This window comes from Strongylocentrotus purpuratus, unplaced genomic scaffold, assembly GCF_000002235.5.
Source record: "Strongylocentrotus purpuratus isolate Spur 01 unplaced genomic scaffold, Spur_5.0 spur5_scaffold_15, whole genome shotgun sequence".
Lineage (NCBI taxonomy): Eukaryota > Metazoa > Echinodermata > Echinoidea > Camarodonta > Strongylocentrotidae > Strongylocentrotus > Strongylocentrotus purpuratus.
The window spans coordinates 26,865,140-26,882,562 of NW_022145600.1; the positions used below are offsets into that span (position 1 = coordinate 26,865,140).

Consider the following 17,423-nt stretch of genomic DNA (forward strand, 5'->3'; position numbering starts at 1 on the left):
TAATTTTAAAAAAATTACCTTTACTAAAGAATCCTCTTAATACAAACTTTAGTGTGTTCTTTTTCTCAATAGACAAGAATTGAATTTGAAAATAAAATCTATTCAATTTTTTTTTTGGAGAATGTTATGAATAAAACTATGTAATAAATATAATTTGGCTGAAATGTTAGAATACAGTCAGAAATTAGTGAGTAAATCATATGCATGTATAGACATAATGCTTAAATATATTGACAAACAATGCAGGTCCAGACTCTCAAGCTTTATGGTCTCCAGTGTCCCACACCATCCTCATTACATCTCCTAGCAGAAGCACTGTGTTCTATGCCCAACCTGACTAACCTGACACTTAAAGGGCATATCTATAAGGAGTTCTACTCTGCATTGAAAGCAAAGGCATCATCCATACAGGTATGTGTGTCCTTATGTAAATGTCATGGAGGTTCATTGATCGACAGAAACAGCAGTAATAGTTACATGGTGCACATGTACAGTATATACCAGTATGTTTTTTTTTTTCTTCTCCAATCACCCTTTGGAAAAGTCATGAAATATGGAATAAAGCAAACTACACATGTACTGATACAGTTGAAATTCAAGTGTGTCTAAGATTGACATTGATTTGACTAATAATCAAAATTCAACTTTTTCCAAGTTTGATTGATAGTAAAAATATGTCATATAGTTTTTTAAGAGCCATTTTTTATAGAGGCTTGAACTTACCAAAATGAACCATAGCAACAAACCTTCTGACTTAGGGATCTTGTGCATATAAAATCCAGAGATATGAATACCTTTAATACATTAACAGCAAATATATATTTATTGGTATTATGAACTTCAGTGTAAGTAGGAGTAGGACTTATCAATGCAAACAGGTTGGAAGCCCTATAAAGAATACATAAGGAATTATTTTAAAAAATTGCCTTTACTAAATAATCCTCTCAATAGAAACTTTAGTGTGTTCTTTTTCTCAATAGACAAGAATTGAATTTGATATAAAAGCTATTCAATCGTTTTGTTGAGAATGTTATTATGAATACAACTATGTAATTTGAGGAATTTGTATATGTCACGTGCGATAGCTCGCTTGTATTAGCTCACTAATCTAGAATAGGCTACTTAACCACTCTGAATAATACTACCAAAGGATTCCAGAAATATTGGTTGAATGAAACATTTAATGTAACTCAAATCAAGGAGGATATTACAAATATCCTTGCCCAAATAGAACACATCATATTATTGTCGTTTACAAAATAATAATTATCTGTAAATAGGATACTGGCATTCAATGAAGCTTAAATAAATGTTTGTCTTCTCTGAGTTCATTTAACGTTGATACTTCGATGAAACTATATGCGACGACTGCAATGACGAACGTGTGTTGACCAGTAGCGACGGCGAATGATTACCTTGAACAGTGGAAAGCTAGAGATGCGCCCCGTTGATCTGGTTGAAGATAACTCTTGAACGACCTTGAAACACCCGACTCTGTCCTAGCCGAGGTTGCTCGAGTATACGTCGTCCAAGGTTGACTATATATATGGCCGAGGTTGACCCGTACGTTGACCGCCGTCTAAATTAATAAAAGACCGGAATCTTAATAGCATAGGTCCTAAAATTAACACAAAAATGCACAATACCACTTGTATTACATCGGTTTCCAACATTAGCAAAAGTGTCCATATTTTAAAGGACTCGGCCACACACAAAATACATATCATTCGGATATAAAACAGCTTCATATCTATCCTCTTTAAATGTCCATATTTTAAAGGACTCAGCCAAACAAAATACATATCATTCGGTAATAAAACAACTTCACATTATCCTCTCTAAATGACCATAACAATGACTGTTTAAGCATATAAAAATGACCTAGGTTTACATGCAATGATGTATAAAAATGTACTTACAATTCGGCATTGAGAAGAGGGAAGAACAGTCTCAGCATGCACTGGGTTGCATGGCACCACACCCCGCCGGTTCCTTTCCTTGGAAATACCCCCCAAAACTGTAACACAGACCTCTCTCTTCAAGATCAATTATCCAAGTGAGCAGTCTGCATGTGCATTTTTACTAGCACACACAAATGAAAATGTGTCATACAAAGAGTCTGCAATTCTATACACCTGACAGAACCTAGATATTGTGTACACTTGAATACACCTAACTATTCATCTAGTGAAGTGGAAATCTACATTAAGCACCTGTTCATAAGTGGGCTCACAAAAGAACATCTAATTTGCATATGATCCTTGTATAACTTACATGGGCTCACAAAGAACTACCTAATTTGAATAAGATCCTCACAGTATAAAATGTAAGATTACAGTCAGAAATTAGTGAGTAAAACATATGCATGTATAGACGTGCATGATGCTTAAATATATGCACAAACAATGCAGGTCCAGACTCTCAGGCTTGATGCACTCCTGTCTCCCACATCAGCCTCATCACAACTAGCAGAAGTGCTGTGTTCTATGCCAAACCTGACTGACCTGAAACTTGGAGGGGTTTTCTATGAGGAATTCTTCTCTACATTGAAAGCAAAGGCATCATCCATACAGGTATGTGCGTCCAAATGTGATGGAGGGTCATTGAATGACAGAAGCAGCAGTAATATTTATATGGTGCACATGTATATAACGGTATGTGTTTATTTCCTTCTCCAATCACCCTTTGGAACAGTCATGAAACATGGAATAAAGCAAACTACACATGTACTGATTTAGTTGAAATTCAAGTGTGTCTAAAATTGACATTGATTTGACTAATAATAAAAATTCAACCATTTCCAAGTTTGATTGATAGTAAAAATATGCCATATAGTTTTTTAAGAGCCATTTTTTATAGAGGCTTGAATTAACCAAACTGAACCATGGCAACAAACCTCCTGACTTTAAGGGTCTTGTGCATATGAAATCCAGAGTTATGAATACCTTTAATACATTAATAGCAAATGCATATCTATTGGTATTATAAATTTCAGTGTAAGTAGGAGTAGGACTCATTAATGCAAACAGGTTGGAAGCCCTATAAAGAATACATAAGGAATTTAAAAATAAATTACCTTTACTACATAATCCTCTCCATAGAAACTTTAGTGTATTCTTTTTCTCAGTAGACAAGAATTGAATTTGAAAATAAAATCTATTCAATCATTTTTGTTGAGAATGTTATTATGAATACAACTATGTAATTAATGGAATTTGGGTGAAATGTTAGAATACAGTCAGAAATTAGTGAGTAAAACATATGGATGAATAGATGTGATGCTTAAATATATTGACAAACAATGCAGGTCCAGACTGTCGAGCTTGGTCTCCTGTGTCCCACACTAGCCTCATTACATCTCCTAGCAGAAGCACTGTGTTCTATGCCCAACCTGACTGACCTGACACTTGGAGGGTTTCTCAATGAGGAGTTCTACTCTGCATTGAAAGCAAAGGCATCATCCATACAGGTATGTGTGTCCTAATGTACATGTCATGGAGGGTCATTGCAAGAAAGAAACGGCAGTAATAGTTGTAAAGTGCACATGTATATATGTTTTTTTCTCCAAACACCCTTTTTAAAAGGCCATTCACTTGGTATATTGGAACAATGGATTAAAGCAAACTACACATGTACTGATTCAGTTGAAATTTGAACGTGTGAAAGCATTGTTTACCCATCCATGAAAGTACCTGCATTCATTCAGCAGATGTATTCGATTTATTGTATTATTACCAACGCTCCTTCTCCCCCTTTTCTTTTCTTCTCTTCTCTGCAAGTCGCCCTTTTTTATTTTTATTTTTATTGTAATGCCTCCGTTACGAAGTAGCCGGAGGCATTATGTTTTCGGGTTGTCCGTCCGTCCGTACGTCCCACTCTCGTTATCACGTTATCTCAAGAACCGTCTGATGGATTCCTACCAAACTTTGGTCATGTATGTAACTTGCAGAGCCAATGAATTGATTAGATTTTGGGGTTACGATATCAAAGGTCAAAGGTCACAGGACTCATTATATATGCAAAAAAAGCTTGTGATTGCGTTATCTCAAGAACTGATAGATGGATTCCTGCCCTACTTAGGTCATGTATGTATCTTGCAGAGCCAATTAATTGATTATAGTTTGGGGTCATAAGGTTAAAGGTCAAAGGTCACGGCTCAATATGTATGCAAAAATAGCTTGTGATCACATTATCATAAGAACAGATGGACAGATTACCATGAAAGTCAGGACATGTATGTATCTTGCTGAGGCAATGAACTGATTAGATTTTGGGGTCATGAGGTCAAGGTCACAGTCAAAGGTCATGGGGCTCATTATATATGCAAAAATAGCTTTTGATCCCGTTATCATTAGAACCGATGGATGTATTACAATCAAAATCAGACATGTGTGTCTTGAGTTCTACTCTACATTGAAAGCAAAGACATCATCCATGCAGGTATACATATGGGCTGTTGTGGGCTGCTATTCAAGAACAATATAGTAGGGATATACTAATGTCTTAGAAAGCTTTTTTCCACCTCATTTTCACCTTCTGTAAGTTGCCCTTTTCTGTTATTTCCCCCTTCTCCTCCACACCTGTTTTAGATAATTGTTAAAAAAAAAGCAACTTTCAATTGATATTTCTACATTGTGCTAAAGTATGATTTAAGTTTATTGAATTGAAAAAGTTCTTCCGTGGGAACCCCTCCACATACCACCACCCCCTGTTCCCTTGAGGAAAGCCCCGTCATCCCTAGTCAACATCCCTTAATTGACCTGGGGGGAGTTATTGTCTAGGGGGTAATTGTCCCGAGGCTCATTGTCCTTGCATTACTGTTTAGAAGTAGTTATTTTCGCGAGGATTCACTATTATGAATTCCACAAATCATTGTTTGCAAGTTTAACAACATGCGAAATATTTCCAGCAAGTAATTTGGCGTGCCAAATTCACTAAAATAAGCCCAATCGCATGTCATACATGTATATGGCGGATATTCACTATGGCATGAGCCGTCACAACAGGGGTGGCGGAGCATCTTCCAAGTGGGAGGGGGGGGGGGGGGGGGAGGGGCAACAAAAAAGGCACTCTCTTGGGAAATTTCAAAGCGAAAATATTATATTTTCAGACATTGGCATATACCCCTATATTGTGATTAAATTATCAGGGGTGATTTCAATATATGCTTCTCTCTTTCCATAGTACAAGATTCTGCTAAGAAGCATACTTTGCAGTTGGGTGTGATGGTCTGAATATTCCTTTGAAATTTTGACATTTGTGAGGTTGCAGTGCGAAAATTATATCTTATAAAGAGGAAAAACAAGCCTGATGGGGTTATAAGAACAATCTAATCATGAAAGACTGAAAAGACCTTTGATAAGAAACATACGGTGCCCTTAGTTGCTTTAAATTACGGGCACATTTTTGGGTGAAAGGCAAAGGGGACACTTATCAAAAGGGATAAAGACATTTATTAGAAAAGGAAAGGAGCACGTCTCAAAGTAAAAAGGTAATTATCACAGATGAAAAAGGATTATCAGAGATTGAAAAAGGCACTTATGAGAATATAAAATGGGCACTTATTTATATAGGAAAAGGGGCATTCATTGAAAGAAAAGGGGCATCTATCAGATGTGAAGTTCTTATGAGAATGGTAAATGGACACTTATTGCAAAGAAAAAAGGGAACTTGTCGAAAGAAAAAAAGCAGGTGTCAAAATAAAAGGGCGCTTGTCTGAGGTGAATAGGGCACTTATTAAAATGGGAAGTGGCACTTCTTACAAAGAAAAAGGGACACTTTTCCTGTGAAAAAAAAAACAGGCATTTTGGGGATACCCCCCTCCCCGCCACATTCATTCATCCCGAAAGGTCTCATATGTGATGTAAGATGATGATTGTGATTTATCTACTGCGCAACATTTTTCTTACTCTACCTTTTTGTAATTGTCCATACTTTATTTTTATTTTTTCATTTTGTTTAAGGGATGTAACTGTAGCTCTTGAGTGTATATTCCCAAGAAAATAGATTATATGCAAGAATGAAATAGATCCACTTACTGGAAACTGATACAAAGTTTACAAGCAATGTTGCTATTATATGTTACAGGGTTGTTTTCCTCAGATCAGGAAGGGAAACTTCAGGTTGAATGGAGTTATTCAAGATGACTTGAACTCATTTCTTCACACCCTCTCAAGGTCAGTAAAGTATACCGGTATGTTATTAAAAAAAAATATAACAAACTCAGATAACAACATTTAGACTTTTCATGAATAGTGCGATATAGAAAACAGCCTCTAATGGAATACTAAGAAAACCTACAATGCTGATACCCCTGCTGGGAGCATGCAATATTTTGATACTATTTACCTTTTTATCGGACAGAACTAAATATTCAGTAACGGTTTTATTTAACAAATTCCCTACTGTAAAGTGGAATCTATCAAGTTAAAACTTGTTGAATTTTGATGTTCTTTAGATGTATACATGTACATTTTTTTTTTAATGGATGGGGGAGGGAATGTAGTCTCTTTTATTTCTTTTTTCTTTTTTCTTTTTCTTAGGTGCCACTAATCAAAATATATCTTGAGACTAGTACTTTCAATAGGCCAATAGTAGTTAATTTCTTATTTCTCATCTTGCAAACAGATTGTAATAACAAATCCGTGTTTTTTTTAGCTCACTTTAGCAGACTGAGATAATTTAAACGTTACTCAGTTTCCCATAATTCCTTAATACAGTCCTTATCAACCATATTTCAGGTCACCTCTCCAACGATTAAGAGACAGTCACCATGGCAACACATACAACACAAGAAATGTCTCATCAGAGCAATCAAGAGCAACGTATCAAGAAACCGGGGCAAGCATTAGTCATGTGAACCCACTACATGCCAACGCCAGTGTTTACCTTGACACCTTATCAAGAGGGTTAGGTGCCAATATTCCAGTCTTGCAAGAGTCTTTGGATAATGCTCTTGTGAGGCAAGCTGTACAACAGCCAGGTACATTGAGGAATCAGACTGGTATTTGGCCAGTCTATTTAGAGAATAATGCACCACCGTGGAATCCTGGGCCTAGTCAGCCCCAATTTATGCCTTCCAATCTCCAATCAGATATGTCCGCTGGGTACCAGACCCCTGCTCCAAATGAGCCATGCAGTGGTTATAATTGCAGTCCTGAGTATAGAGCGGCTTACTACAATCCTACCTACAGTGCCACTATGTCAAGTTCTGCATCTCCTAACCCTCCAGTCTCAAGACATGATCAACCTACCATGTCCGCAGGGTACCTTTCACCATCACAGTATCCACCACCGGTTCCTGAGAGCACAGGTGCTACACGTACCACCATGCCTTGGTCAAGTCAGGGTCACGGCACTCAATCCTACCATGCCTCTACATCCAGCTCCGCTTTGTTGTGTAACCCTCCAGTCTCAAGACATGATCAACTTACCATGTCTGCAGGGTACCTTTCACCAACACAGTATCCACAACCTGTTCCTGAGTGCACAGGTGCTAGACATTCCACCAACTTTTCATCCTCGATCCAAAGTACAAGCAGTACTGGTAGGGACCACCCTAAACAGCAACCCACGGCCAATGTACACTCTCCAAGAAGGACATTGCCACCATCAGACCACCCTCAACAACTACCCATGGGTGATGTACACTATCCAAGAAGGACATTACCACCATCAGACCACCCTCAACAGCAACCCACGGCCAATGTACACTATCCAAGAAGGACATTACCACCATCAGACCACCCTCAACAGCAACACATGGGTGATGTACACTATCCAAGAAGGACATTACCACCATCAGATTACCCTCAACAGCAACCCATGGGTGATGTACACTATCCAAGAAGGACATTACCACCATCAGACTACCCTCAACAGCATGTTGACAATACTCCAGATACTGTATTTCAATTCCCTCAGACACACAGAGATTGTAGCAGTAGCGTGATCAGGCCTTACAAGAGGCAAGCTACTTGTACTCAGTCAAGAGTTCCACAGGATGATCCCCAAACTTCAGAGAAGCAATCAAAGTATGAAGTCTAGTTGCAATGGTATTGGTAGATTACGACAGTGTCCCACTGGTAACACTTCATCTTGTATGTACGTGTATGTATGATACAGGGCTCCACACTAACTGTTATTTGGAAAAGAGGTTCAGATTTAACTTGTTACAGTCTGTATGCATTAGCCCTATGTAAAAACATCCAAATTCTGGGGGTCCGGACCTAGATTTGGGGTGTCCATGCATGTGTGTCGGCTAGCCTGTGAGTTGAAAGTTCTGGGACCTGTTTCACAAAGCCTTTTTCAATAACAAATGACAAAAATCAGTTACGGTACAAATCTGCTGATAATTAATTAACCAAGCAGAAGCAAGGATTTCACTAGCTTATAACAAAAACTGTAATTTGTCATTGATAACAAGTTTTGTGAAATGGGACCCTGGACTGGTAGCAAGAAATTGTGGGTAAAAGGGGGTAAACGGACTGTTTTCTTCTTTTGCACCTAGATGAGTACAGCCCACTATCAGCGACCTGCTTCTCACAGCCTTTTTTCAATGACAAATGACAAAAGTCATTGACAAATGTGCTGATAATTAACCAATTAGAAGCAAGGATTTCACTAGCTAGTTATTACTAAAACTGTCAGTTGTCATTGATTACAAGTTTTGTGAAATGGGGCCCTGGTGTTAAGAATAAACATTTGAAGAGAAAGGGATCATAATATTGTCACAATGTTTGTGAATGTGTACTTAATAAGCCCAAAACAGAGTTGCATCAAGAGCCCATTGTGTACCTGTTTTTATGCAGAAAGGGGTCATGTTGTGTGGAAATGTTTTCTGAAAATACTCTAAATAGGGGGTCATTATTTACTTGGCTAAGATCATGCATTATGCCTGTAAATAGAAGGTGACATGGCCAGCAACTAGTTGATATAATGATAGTAACGGTGGCTTCTGATATAGTGATGCTGTCAAGCCATGACGCACCTTGCGCTCAAACTGTATTACCCTGGTCCTAGGCCGCCTCCAAATATGTCCCACTTTGGCATATCGGGTGCCGATGTACACCTGGGTGGAGAGTGGCAAATGTTGAATAATGCCTTGTCAAGGATGTTAGTGCATTAGACAATTATGTAGTCCATGTACCAAGTATATGTGTATTATTCAGTAGACTTGCAGTTGCACCATGTGAGAGAGGGAGGGGGAGGGGGAGGATTGGGCAGACCTGGAAAGGTGTATTGTGTATTGTAGACTTTTACCACTTTGTTCATTCATTCAGATTAATTTTATTGGTCCATTTTGAAATTCAGTTGTTGCCATTACATAAAGCATATGAACAATATACAATAGAAGGTGATTTGCATGCAATGTATGAAATACCACTCAACTTTCACAAAGTGAGTTATGAGTTAAAGTATGTAATTGTTCAAATTATCTTATCGAAATGTCACTGTATTTGTCAATGTCATTACCCATGTTCAATACAAAATATAATGAAGTAGAATCTAAATCAATTTGTGAATTTGTTACCAGAAATACCCAGATGTTAATACCCACATTGCTCCAGACATCTTGTCTATGAACTTGATAGAACTCAACATGATAGTTGAGAACTGGCTTTGTCTGGTAAGGGTGTATGAATAAAGGCCCGAGTTATCAGTGAAACATTTTGTCTGACGTGGATTATTGTTTGTAATTAACTACATCCAGTTCTAGATTTTAAAATCCATCTGAGGAAATATTTTCCTGGATTTTTCTTTACATCATTCCAGTGTAGATCACTATGAATATGACGGACAAAGAAAGCGGACAAAATATACAGTTTCTCAGGTAGACAAAGGAACATCCCTTCACTGCTATTATGTAAAAATGTGTAGAACAGGTGTCACATGCATATTCACCTGTTCTACACATTTTTAGATAATAGCAGTGAAGGGATGTTCCTTTGTCTACCTGAGGAACATATATTTTGTCCGCTTTCTTTGTCCGTCATATTCATAGTGGATGCTGCTACAAGTTTAAGATACATGTCTCTTTTGTCAATGTAACATCCCTGAATTATCAGTGTGATATTTAATTTGAAATGGATTATTGTTTGTACATGTTTAACTACATCCACCAGTACTATATTAAATCCATTTGAGGAAATATTTTCCTGGATTTTTTTGGATATCATTTCAATGTATATGTAAATATGCTGCTACAAGTTTAAGATACATGTCTGTTTTGTCAATGTAACATGCCCGAGTTATCAGTGTTATATGTAATTAAAAATGGATTATTGTTTGTACATGTTTAACTATATCCACCAGTACTATATTAAATCCATTTGAGTAAATATTTTCCTGGATTTTCTTTACATCATTTCAGTGTATATGCAAATATGCTGCTACAAGTTTAAGATGAATGTCTGTTTTGTCAATGTAACATGCCCGAGTTATCAGTGTGATATTTAATTAAAAATGGATTATTGTTTGTACATGTTTAACTATATCCACCAGTACTATATTAAATCCATTTGAGGAAATATTTTCCTGGATTTTCTTTACATCATTCCAGTGTACATATAAATACGCTGCTATAATTGTACGATACATGTTTATTCTATTTGTATTCTGTACTGGATTTCAATAATTTTGATGATACATATTCCAGATTATGATTATGCAATGCTATGATACATGTATATTTTGAACTTGTATATCTTTACCATACTTGCCTTGTAAATACGTTTTATATTTTAGTAAGTTTGCATTCCTGATTGGCTTATAATTAAGATACAAACGTAGACACTATACTCTCATGAGCATTCCATTACCTTGCCTTTTTATCACCATCCTCTTCTGATCAAGTGATGTCATTTTCATAATCCACTCTGATTTTCGTAATAGACAATGCAAATCGCTCAGATCTGTGAGTTTATTCTGAATTATGTCATGCAAAAGGATGTACAATACAGGTCTTTCTATGTAACTTGAATGATTATGAATTTCAAAAATAAATTTTGCGGTGCCTTAGATATTTAAACATTATGATGTACAAATGAAACAAAAGAATTTACTAGCTAGTGTAGTTTGATGATGGTGTATTTGTATCTTATAGCTGAAATGGTGTCACATGACACACAACATTCTGTTATATTTGCATGACTCTGCAATATAGCAACCTTATTTTGAATGTCATAACACGTGCAAAAGTGATCTCTTCTAGTTCTCTACGCAAAAGTATTGCATGCATTTTGTTATTCAGTGTAACATTTATTCACCTCCAAATTCAGAAATCCCCTTTTACAATTATATTTCATCTTCAGCCTATGGCCTCGGTAAAATTTAACATTACTTAGGAAATTCTTAATTTTTTTGGTTCATATATTCAAGTGCTAATGCTAATTCTGAAGTGTGGGAAACTGATGTAAAGCAAATGTAAAATACGACTGTATGCATGTACATAAAAGCATATATTCATCTTATTGAAATGCTCATTACATCTGGTTAGGGTATATTTTTAATCTTTTTCATTCAATCTATATATACACCCCTATAATATATACTGTATTGATAACTTTAACCTTGATAAGACTCAAATTTGAGTGGGAAGTTTGAATAAATCTGAAAATCAAATGAAATATGATTTATCTTACTTGTGATTATTTGGAAAATAGGAGCAGCGAAGTATGGATGAAAGATGAAAGAGAAAATGAGATACAAATTAGGTGTGAACATAAAGGAGATACATTTTATAGGACTAACCCCTTATGAATTTTTGAATTTTTGTAGATTTTACCAAAGTGACTGCCATTATTTTTTGTATTTTTCAGTCTCTCTCTCTGTCTCTCTCTCTCTCACACACACACACACTTTACTTGTTGTTTCTGCTTTTTATTCTATTTTTTTTTGTGGTCAATGTAGTATTTGTTATTTCCATTCCAGTCATCAGAAAATTATGTGAAAGTTGAGAAGTAATCAATTAAAAGATAGAAGAATCAAGAGCAAGGGGTATCCCTGTTCATCAATAAAGAGAGAGGGATATAGAAAGAGAGAGAAAGATGGAAAGATACAGATAGAAAAAGGGATAGAGAGAGGAAAAAAGAGATAAATACAGAGAGGGAGAGAGATGTGAAAAAAAGGATAAGGTGAATTAAATTGAGCCCATTCAACTCTTTTCAATAAAAGTATCTTTTTGCGAAGTATTCTCAATTGCTGTAAAACACTAATTTCCCCTTACCTCCCCTCTCATCCGAACTTTCTTTTCTTTTTTTTCACCATTCAATATCCCTCATTTTTCATATAGTACACAATATACAAGATAGACAGGACAGTTGGATTGTGAAACTTACAAATATAATTATTGTTATTCCATACAACCCATACATTCGATTCAGCATTGTGTTGAAGACACACAGATACATTACAGTATGGATGATTAAAAATCAGCAAAAATTATTGGGTTTCAAAAATAAATATATGTCCTTTTATTATATGATCATTATCTATGGTGGCCCTGAAGGGACATCGCGAATAGACTAAATCGTGAAAAATATGCGATAAAATTCACGATATCGTCAATTTTATCGCATATTTTTCACGAAGAAATTCACGAAATTGACGATATCGTGAACTTTATCGTGAACTTTTCACGATGAAATTGACGATATCGTGAATTTTATCGTGAAAAGTTCACGATATAAAGTTCACGATATCGTCAATTTTATCGTGTACTCTATCGTGTACTCTATCGTGTACTCTCCTGACGGGCGCTTCGTAAACAAAACCAGCCCTAGCTGGGGGCCGGAGAGCAGAGAGAAGGAAAAAAGGGAAAGGGAAAGAGAAGATAAAAGGAAAGAAAGAATAATAAGAAGAAAAGAGGGAAACGGGGGGGGGGCGAAGGGCTCTTGCCTCCTCCTCACTCCACCCCCTCCCCGCCAAAAAATAAATCAGAGAGAGAGAGAGAAGGGAAAGGGAAAGAGAAGATAAAAGGAAAGAAAGAAGAGGAAGAAGAAGAAAAGAGGAAAACGGGGGAAGGGCGAAGGACTCTTGCCCCCCCTCCCCCCCCCGCCAAAAAATAAATCAGAGAGAGAGAGAGAAGGGAAAGGAAAAGGGAAAGAGAAGATAAAAGGAAAGAAAGAAGAGGAAGAAGAAGAAAAGAGGGAAACGGGGGCAAAGGGCTTTTGCCTCGTCCCCCCGCCCCCCGCCAAAAAATAAATAAGAGAGAGGGAGAGAAGGAAAGGGAAAGAGAAGAAAGAAAGAGAAAAACGAAAAAGAGGGAGAATAGGAAAGAAAGGAAAAGAAAGAAAAGAAAAGAGGCAAGAGCCCTTCGCCCCTGTTTCCCTCTTTTCTTATTCTTTTTCCTCTTCTTTCTTTCCTTTTATATTTTCTTTCCCTCTCCCTTCTCTTTCCCTTTATGGCGGGAGGGGGAGGGGGAGGGGGAGGTAAGAGCCTTTCGCCCTTCCCCCGTTTCCCTCTTTCCGTCTTCTTCTTCTTTCTTTCCTTTTATATTTTCTTTCCCTTTCCCTTTCCCTTCTCTCTATCTCTCTGTCTCTCTCCTATTTATTTGTTGGCGCGGGAGGGGGGAGGAGGCAAGAGCCCCTCTTTTCTTCTTATTCTTCTTCCTTTCCTTTTTTATTCTCTTTCCCTTTCCCTTCTCTCTCTCTCTCTCTTATTTATTTTTTGGGCGGGGGGATGTAAGAGCCCTTCGCCCCCGTTTCCCTCTTTTCTTCTTCTTCTTCCTCTTCTTTCTTTCCTTTTATATTTTCTTTCCCTTTCCCTTCTCTCTCTTATTTATTTTTGGCGGGGGGGGGGGGGAGGAGGCAAGAGCCCTTCGCCCTTCCCCTGTTTCCCTCTTATTCCTCTTCTTTCTTTCCCTTTCCCTTCTCTCTCTCTCTCTCTCTCTCTCTCTCTTATTTATTTTTTTGGCGGGGGGGGGGGGGGAGGTAAGAGCCTTTCGCCCTTCCCCCGTTTCCCTCTTTCCTTCTTCCTCTTCTTTCTTTCCTTTTATATTTCCTTTCCCTTTCCCTTTCCCTTCTCTCTCTCCTTATTTATTTTTTGGCGGGGGGGGGGGGGGGAGTGAGGAGGAGGCAAGAGCCCTTCGCCCCCCCCCGTTTCCCTCTTTTCTTCTTATTATTCTTTCTTTCCTTTTATCTTCTCTTTCCCTTTCCCTTTTTTCCTTCTCTCTGTCTCCCCCAGCTAGGGCTGGTTTTGTTTACGAAGCGCCCGTCACGATAGAGTACACGATATCGTGAACTTTATCGTGAACTTTTCACGATAAAATTCACGATATCGTCAATTTCATCGTGAAAAGTTCACGATAAAGTTCACGATATCGTCAATTTCGTGAATTTCTTCGTGAAAAATATGCGATAAAATTGACGATATCGTGAATTTTATCGCATATTTTTCACGATTTAGTCTATTCGCGATGTCCCTTCAGGGCCACCATAACCTATCTAAGCATAAGACAATGAAACTTTTCACATTACATGCACCAATGCCGAAATGTTTGAACGGTGCAACCCATGTCAAAAATTTCTTCGACACGCACTGCTTTCGAAAATAAATTGCTAATCGGTGCTTAATTATTCGTAATTATTGCAACATTTATAAATAAACAATTGGTTACTAGCTGAGAAGCTAATTGGTTCAGCTGTTTCAAACAGTAGAGCAGTTTCTTAAAGACAAGTTTATAGAATAATGGCCCGCCTAAGCGCCCCCACTCTGGGTCCAGAGGGCGGAGCCCCGGGTGCTCTCGAGTTTTAGCAATTCATAAATTGTAAGATAGCTGTTTTGAGCGAATACAAACATTTGCACTGCCTTGATGGTTTTACTTCCTTGGAAATCTCTCTCTCTCTCTCTCTCTCTCTCTCTCTCTCTCTCTCTCTCACGCACGTCCAGTCTGCGCACAACACGAACACGCACACTCGAATTGGGAACCACTTCTATCATTGTGGGATGCAGGGGCCATGGAATCTCAAAAGATAGAAATTGTCATTTTCTCCTTGAAATTCACACATCCGCTATCATTCCCTTTAAGAATTCATCTCTCTTTCTCTCTAAAGACAATTTCATAGTGTTTTTTTTCCTACACTTTCGTCCATCCCGGTTTCAATACGTTGCCGACCCGTTAGTCACAGTGTAGCGTTTTTTAAAATAATAAATAAATTTAATTCATATCTCTCTCTCTCTCTCAGTCTTTCTTGCATTTTCATCTCTTCTTCTCTTCCTTCTTTTCCCGCCTTTTGTTCCGTCGCTCTCTCTCTCTCTCTCTCTTTCTCTCTCTTTCTCCCTCACACCAAGCTGTTTCTCAAGTTCATGCTACCTACCTATACCCGCCCCTTTGAGGTGCCCCTAAATTGAAAAACGTTGGGGTATTTGTAGATCAATTTTAGATTATGTAAAATAATGGTTATAGTTTGAGATTAGTTTACATATCAAACTGGGACTTCATTCTGTTGTATGTAAAATTTGAGGTACAATGTAGTCATGAATTTCATTTTTTTATTTCGGATACAAGAATTCACAAAATCACTTCCAGGTTTGAAAAATATCAATCTCAGATCAAAAGTGATTCCGTGGACAGAATCATACTTAACTCTTAGTTGACAGTAAGGTTTATTGCCGTTTGGTCTACTCTACAGCCAGTAACGTACCTCTACTATATACTCAATTGCTCTATTCCTATATGGTCTACACCCAGCCCGTCTACTATCCACATGGTCTAATAATCACTTCATCTACTTATCATTTGGTCTCAGGCTAATGTAATACTGGTAGTCATTTGGTCTAATTTCCACTTTGGACTAATCTGCAATAAGTCTACTACCCAATTGGTCTATGGCTCATTCAGTCTAATTCCCAGTTTGCCTAATGCCCATTTTGTCTACTATCCATATGGTCTAATAATTATTTAATCATATATGATAATAATCATCAAATTATTATGATATTAGACATTAATGGGTGGTAGGCCTAGACGAAATAGGCATAGGCCTAAGACAAATTAACTGGGAATTAGTCTAGGTGGTGCTTACAGACTAAATGAACAATTATATAGATCAGAATGGGTAGTAGACTTATTGCAGATTAGACCAAATGTAAATTAGACTAAATAACTATTAGCCTATAAATTGTCATTAGACAAGTGATTATTACTGCAGGCACGTAGCCACGGGGGGGGGGGCACGGGGGGCACGTGCCCCCCCCCCCCAATTCCCAGGATCGGTTGAACTTTTTTAGACCCCCCTTTTTTTTTTTACCTCGATCGATTACATGTATGTGCCCCCCCCCCCCCCAACATCAAACTCTGGCTATGTGCCTGATTATTAGACCATGTAGATATTAGTAGGCGGGCTGGGTGTAGACCAAAACGGCAACTCACCTTCACAGTAATATATACTGGTTTAATTGGCATCCTCGCCACAGGCACAGGGTGTTATTCAGCAGTAGCGGTTCTAGAGGGGGCTTGGGATGGGGGCGGTTAAATTAAGCAACCCAATTTTTTTCGAGGCACATGTCGAACCCCCAAACTCTTGGCCCCCCCCCCAAAAAAAAAAAAAATACCCCCAACATATATATTATATACACTGTCGCTCATATAGTTGGAATATATTTTTTTTGAACCCCAATTTATGGAATTATTTTGACAATGATTTATCCCTAATAGATCTAGATAATATTATACATTCTCAAATTTTATTGAACAAAAATTCCTGTTCCTGTTTGTCAGTACATTTTTGGCGAATTTAGGGCTGATTTCAACATATTTTTTTTGGCCGGGGGCACGTGCCCCCTGTGCCCCCCCCCCCCTGGATCCGCCACTGGCAGGCCAAGAATATCACAGGCATTTTCTTTGTTTTGATTCATCATTATAGTTCGACCATTTGTAACATTCAGCACAGTTTTTGTTCCCTTTGTCTTGGATTCAATCCCTACTACTATTCTTATGCTAATAATGTTTTATCAGTTTGGGGGATGAGAATTAGGACCAGGATTTTTTCCCCTTCTAAATAATAACTTCAAACAATTTTTCTACTGTAAGTTTTTCACATCAAAAGTCATTATACCTGGGGCAGTTTTGCAAATGAGTTCGGGGGATAATCTTGATAGCAAGGGTTACTCCACACATATGTTACTATAGATCCCCATTAGCCATTGCGAATAACAATTTACGCTGTTTATGATGAAAAATGAAAAAAGTGAAAAAACAAACTCCAGATGCCATCTATTTTGTCGTCAAATATATCTCGAACCCTTTCATTATTTAGTTTTCATTTTTATAATATAGCTATGGCCTAATTTTGCTTTTTGAATTTATGTTACAATGTACTTGACTTACAATTCAAATCAAATCTAACTTAAGATATTTTTGTACAGCTGTTTATAATATTATTTTGCTTTTTGTATTTATGTTACAATGAACTTGACTAACA

The 17,423-nt window shown here is 37.5% G+C and overlaps 1 protein-coding gene and 1 long non-coding RNA gene across 2 annotated transcripts; one reads left to right on the forward strand and one right to left on the reverse strand.

Moving 5' to 3' along the window:
* Positions 1–180: 180 nt before the first annotated feature.
* Positions 181–7,951, forward strand: LOC105440339. The gene is made up of 4 exons (XM_030986021.1): positions 181–411; positions 6,088–6,176; positions 6,741–7,691; positions 7,924–7,951. Exons 1-4 carry the CDS (start codon positions 241–243, stop codon positions 7,949–7,951), a joined length of 1,239 nt encoding a protein of 412 aa, XP_030841881.1. The 5' UTR covers positions 181–240.
* On the reverse strand, positions 1,162–2,499 carry LOC115924123. Its single transcript, XR_004064203.1, has 2 exons — positions 1,920–2,499; positions 1,162–1,579 (listed from the first exon to the last, which is right to left on the reverse strand). It is a non-coding gene; the product is annotated as an uncharacterized LOC115924123 (long non-coding RNA).
* Positions 7,952–17,423: the final 9,472 nt, after the last annotated feature.

Bases quoted from the DNA above. Each gene is read 5' to 3' on its own strand.
- LOC105440339 (XM_030986021.1), top strand. From the start codon at position 241: ATGCAGGTCCAGACTCTCAAGCTTTATGGTCTCCAGTGTCCCACACCA. The intron at 6,177-6,740 runs GTCAGTAAAGTA...ACCATATTTCAG, and splicing joins TTTCTTCACACCCTCTCAAG to GTCACCTCTCCAACGATTAA. The intron at 7,692-7,923 runs GCAACCCACGGC...CAATTCCCTCAG, and splicing joins CCATCAGACCACCCTCAACA to ACACACAGAGATTGTAGCAG.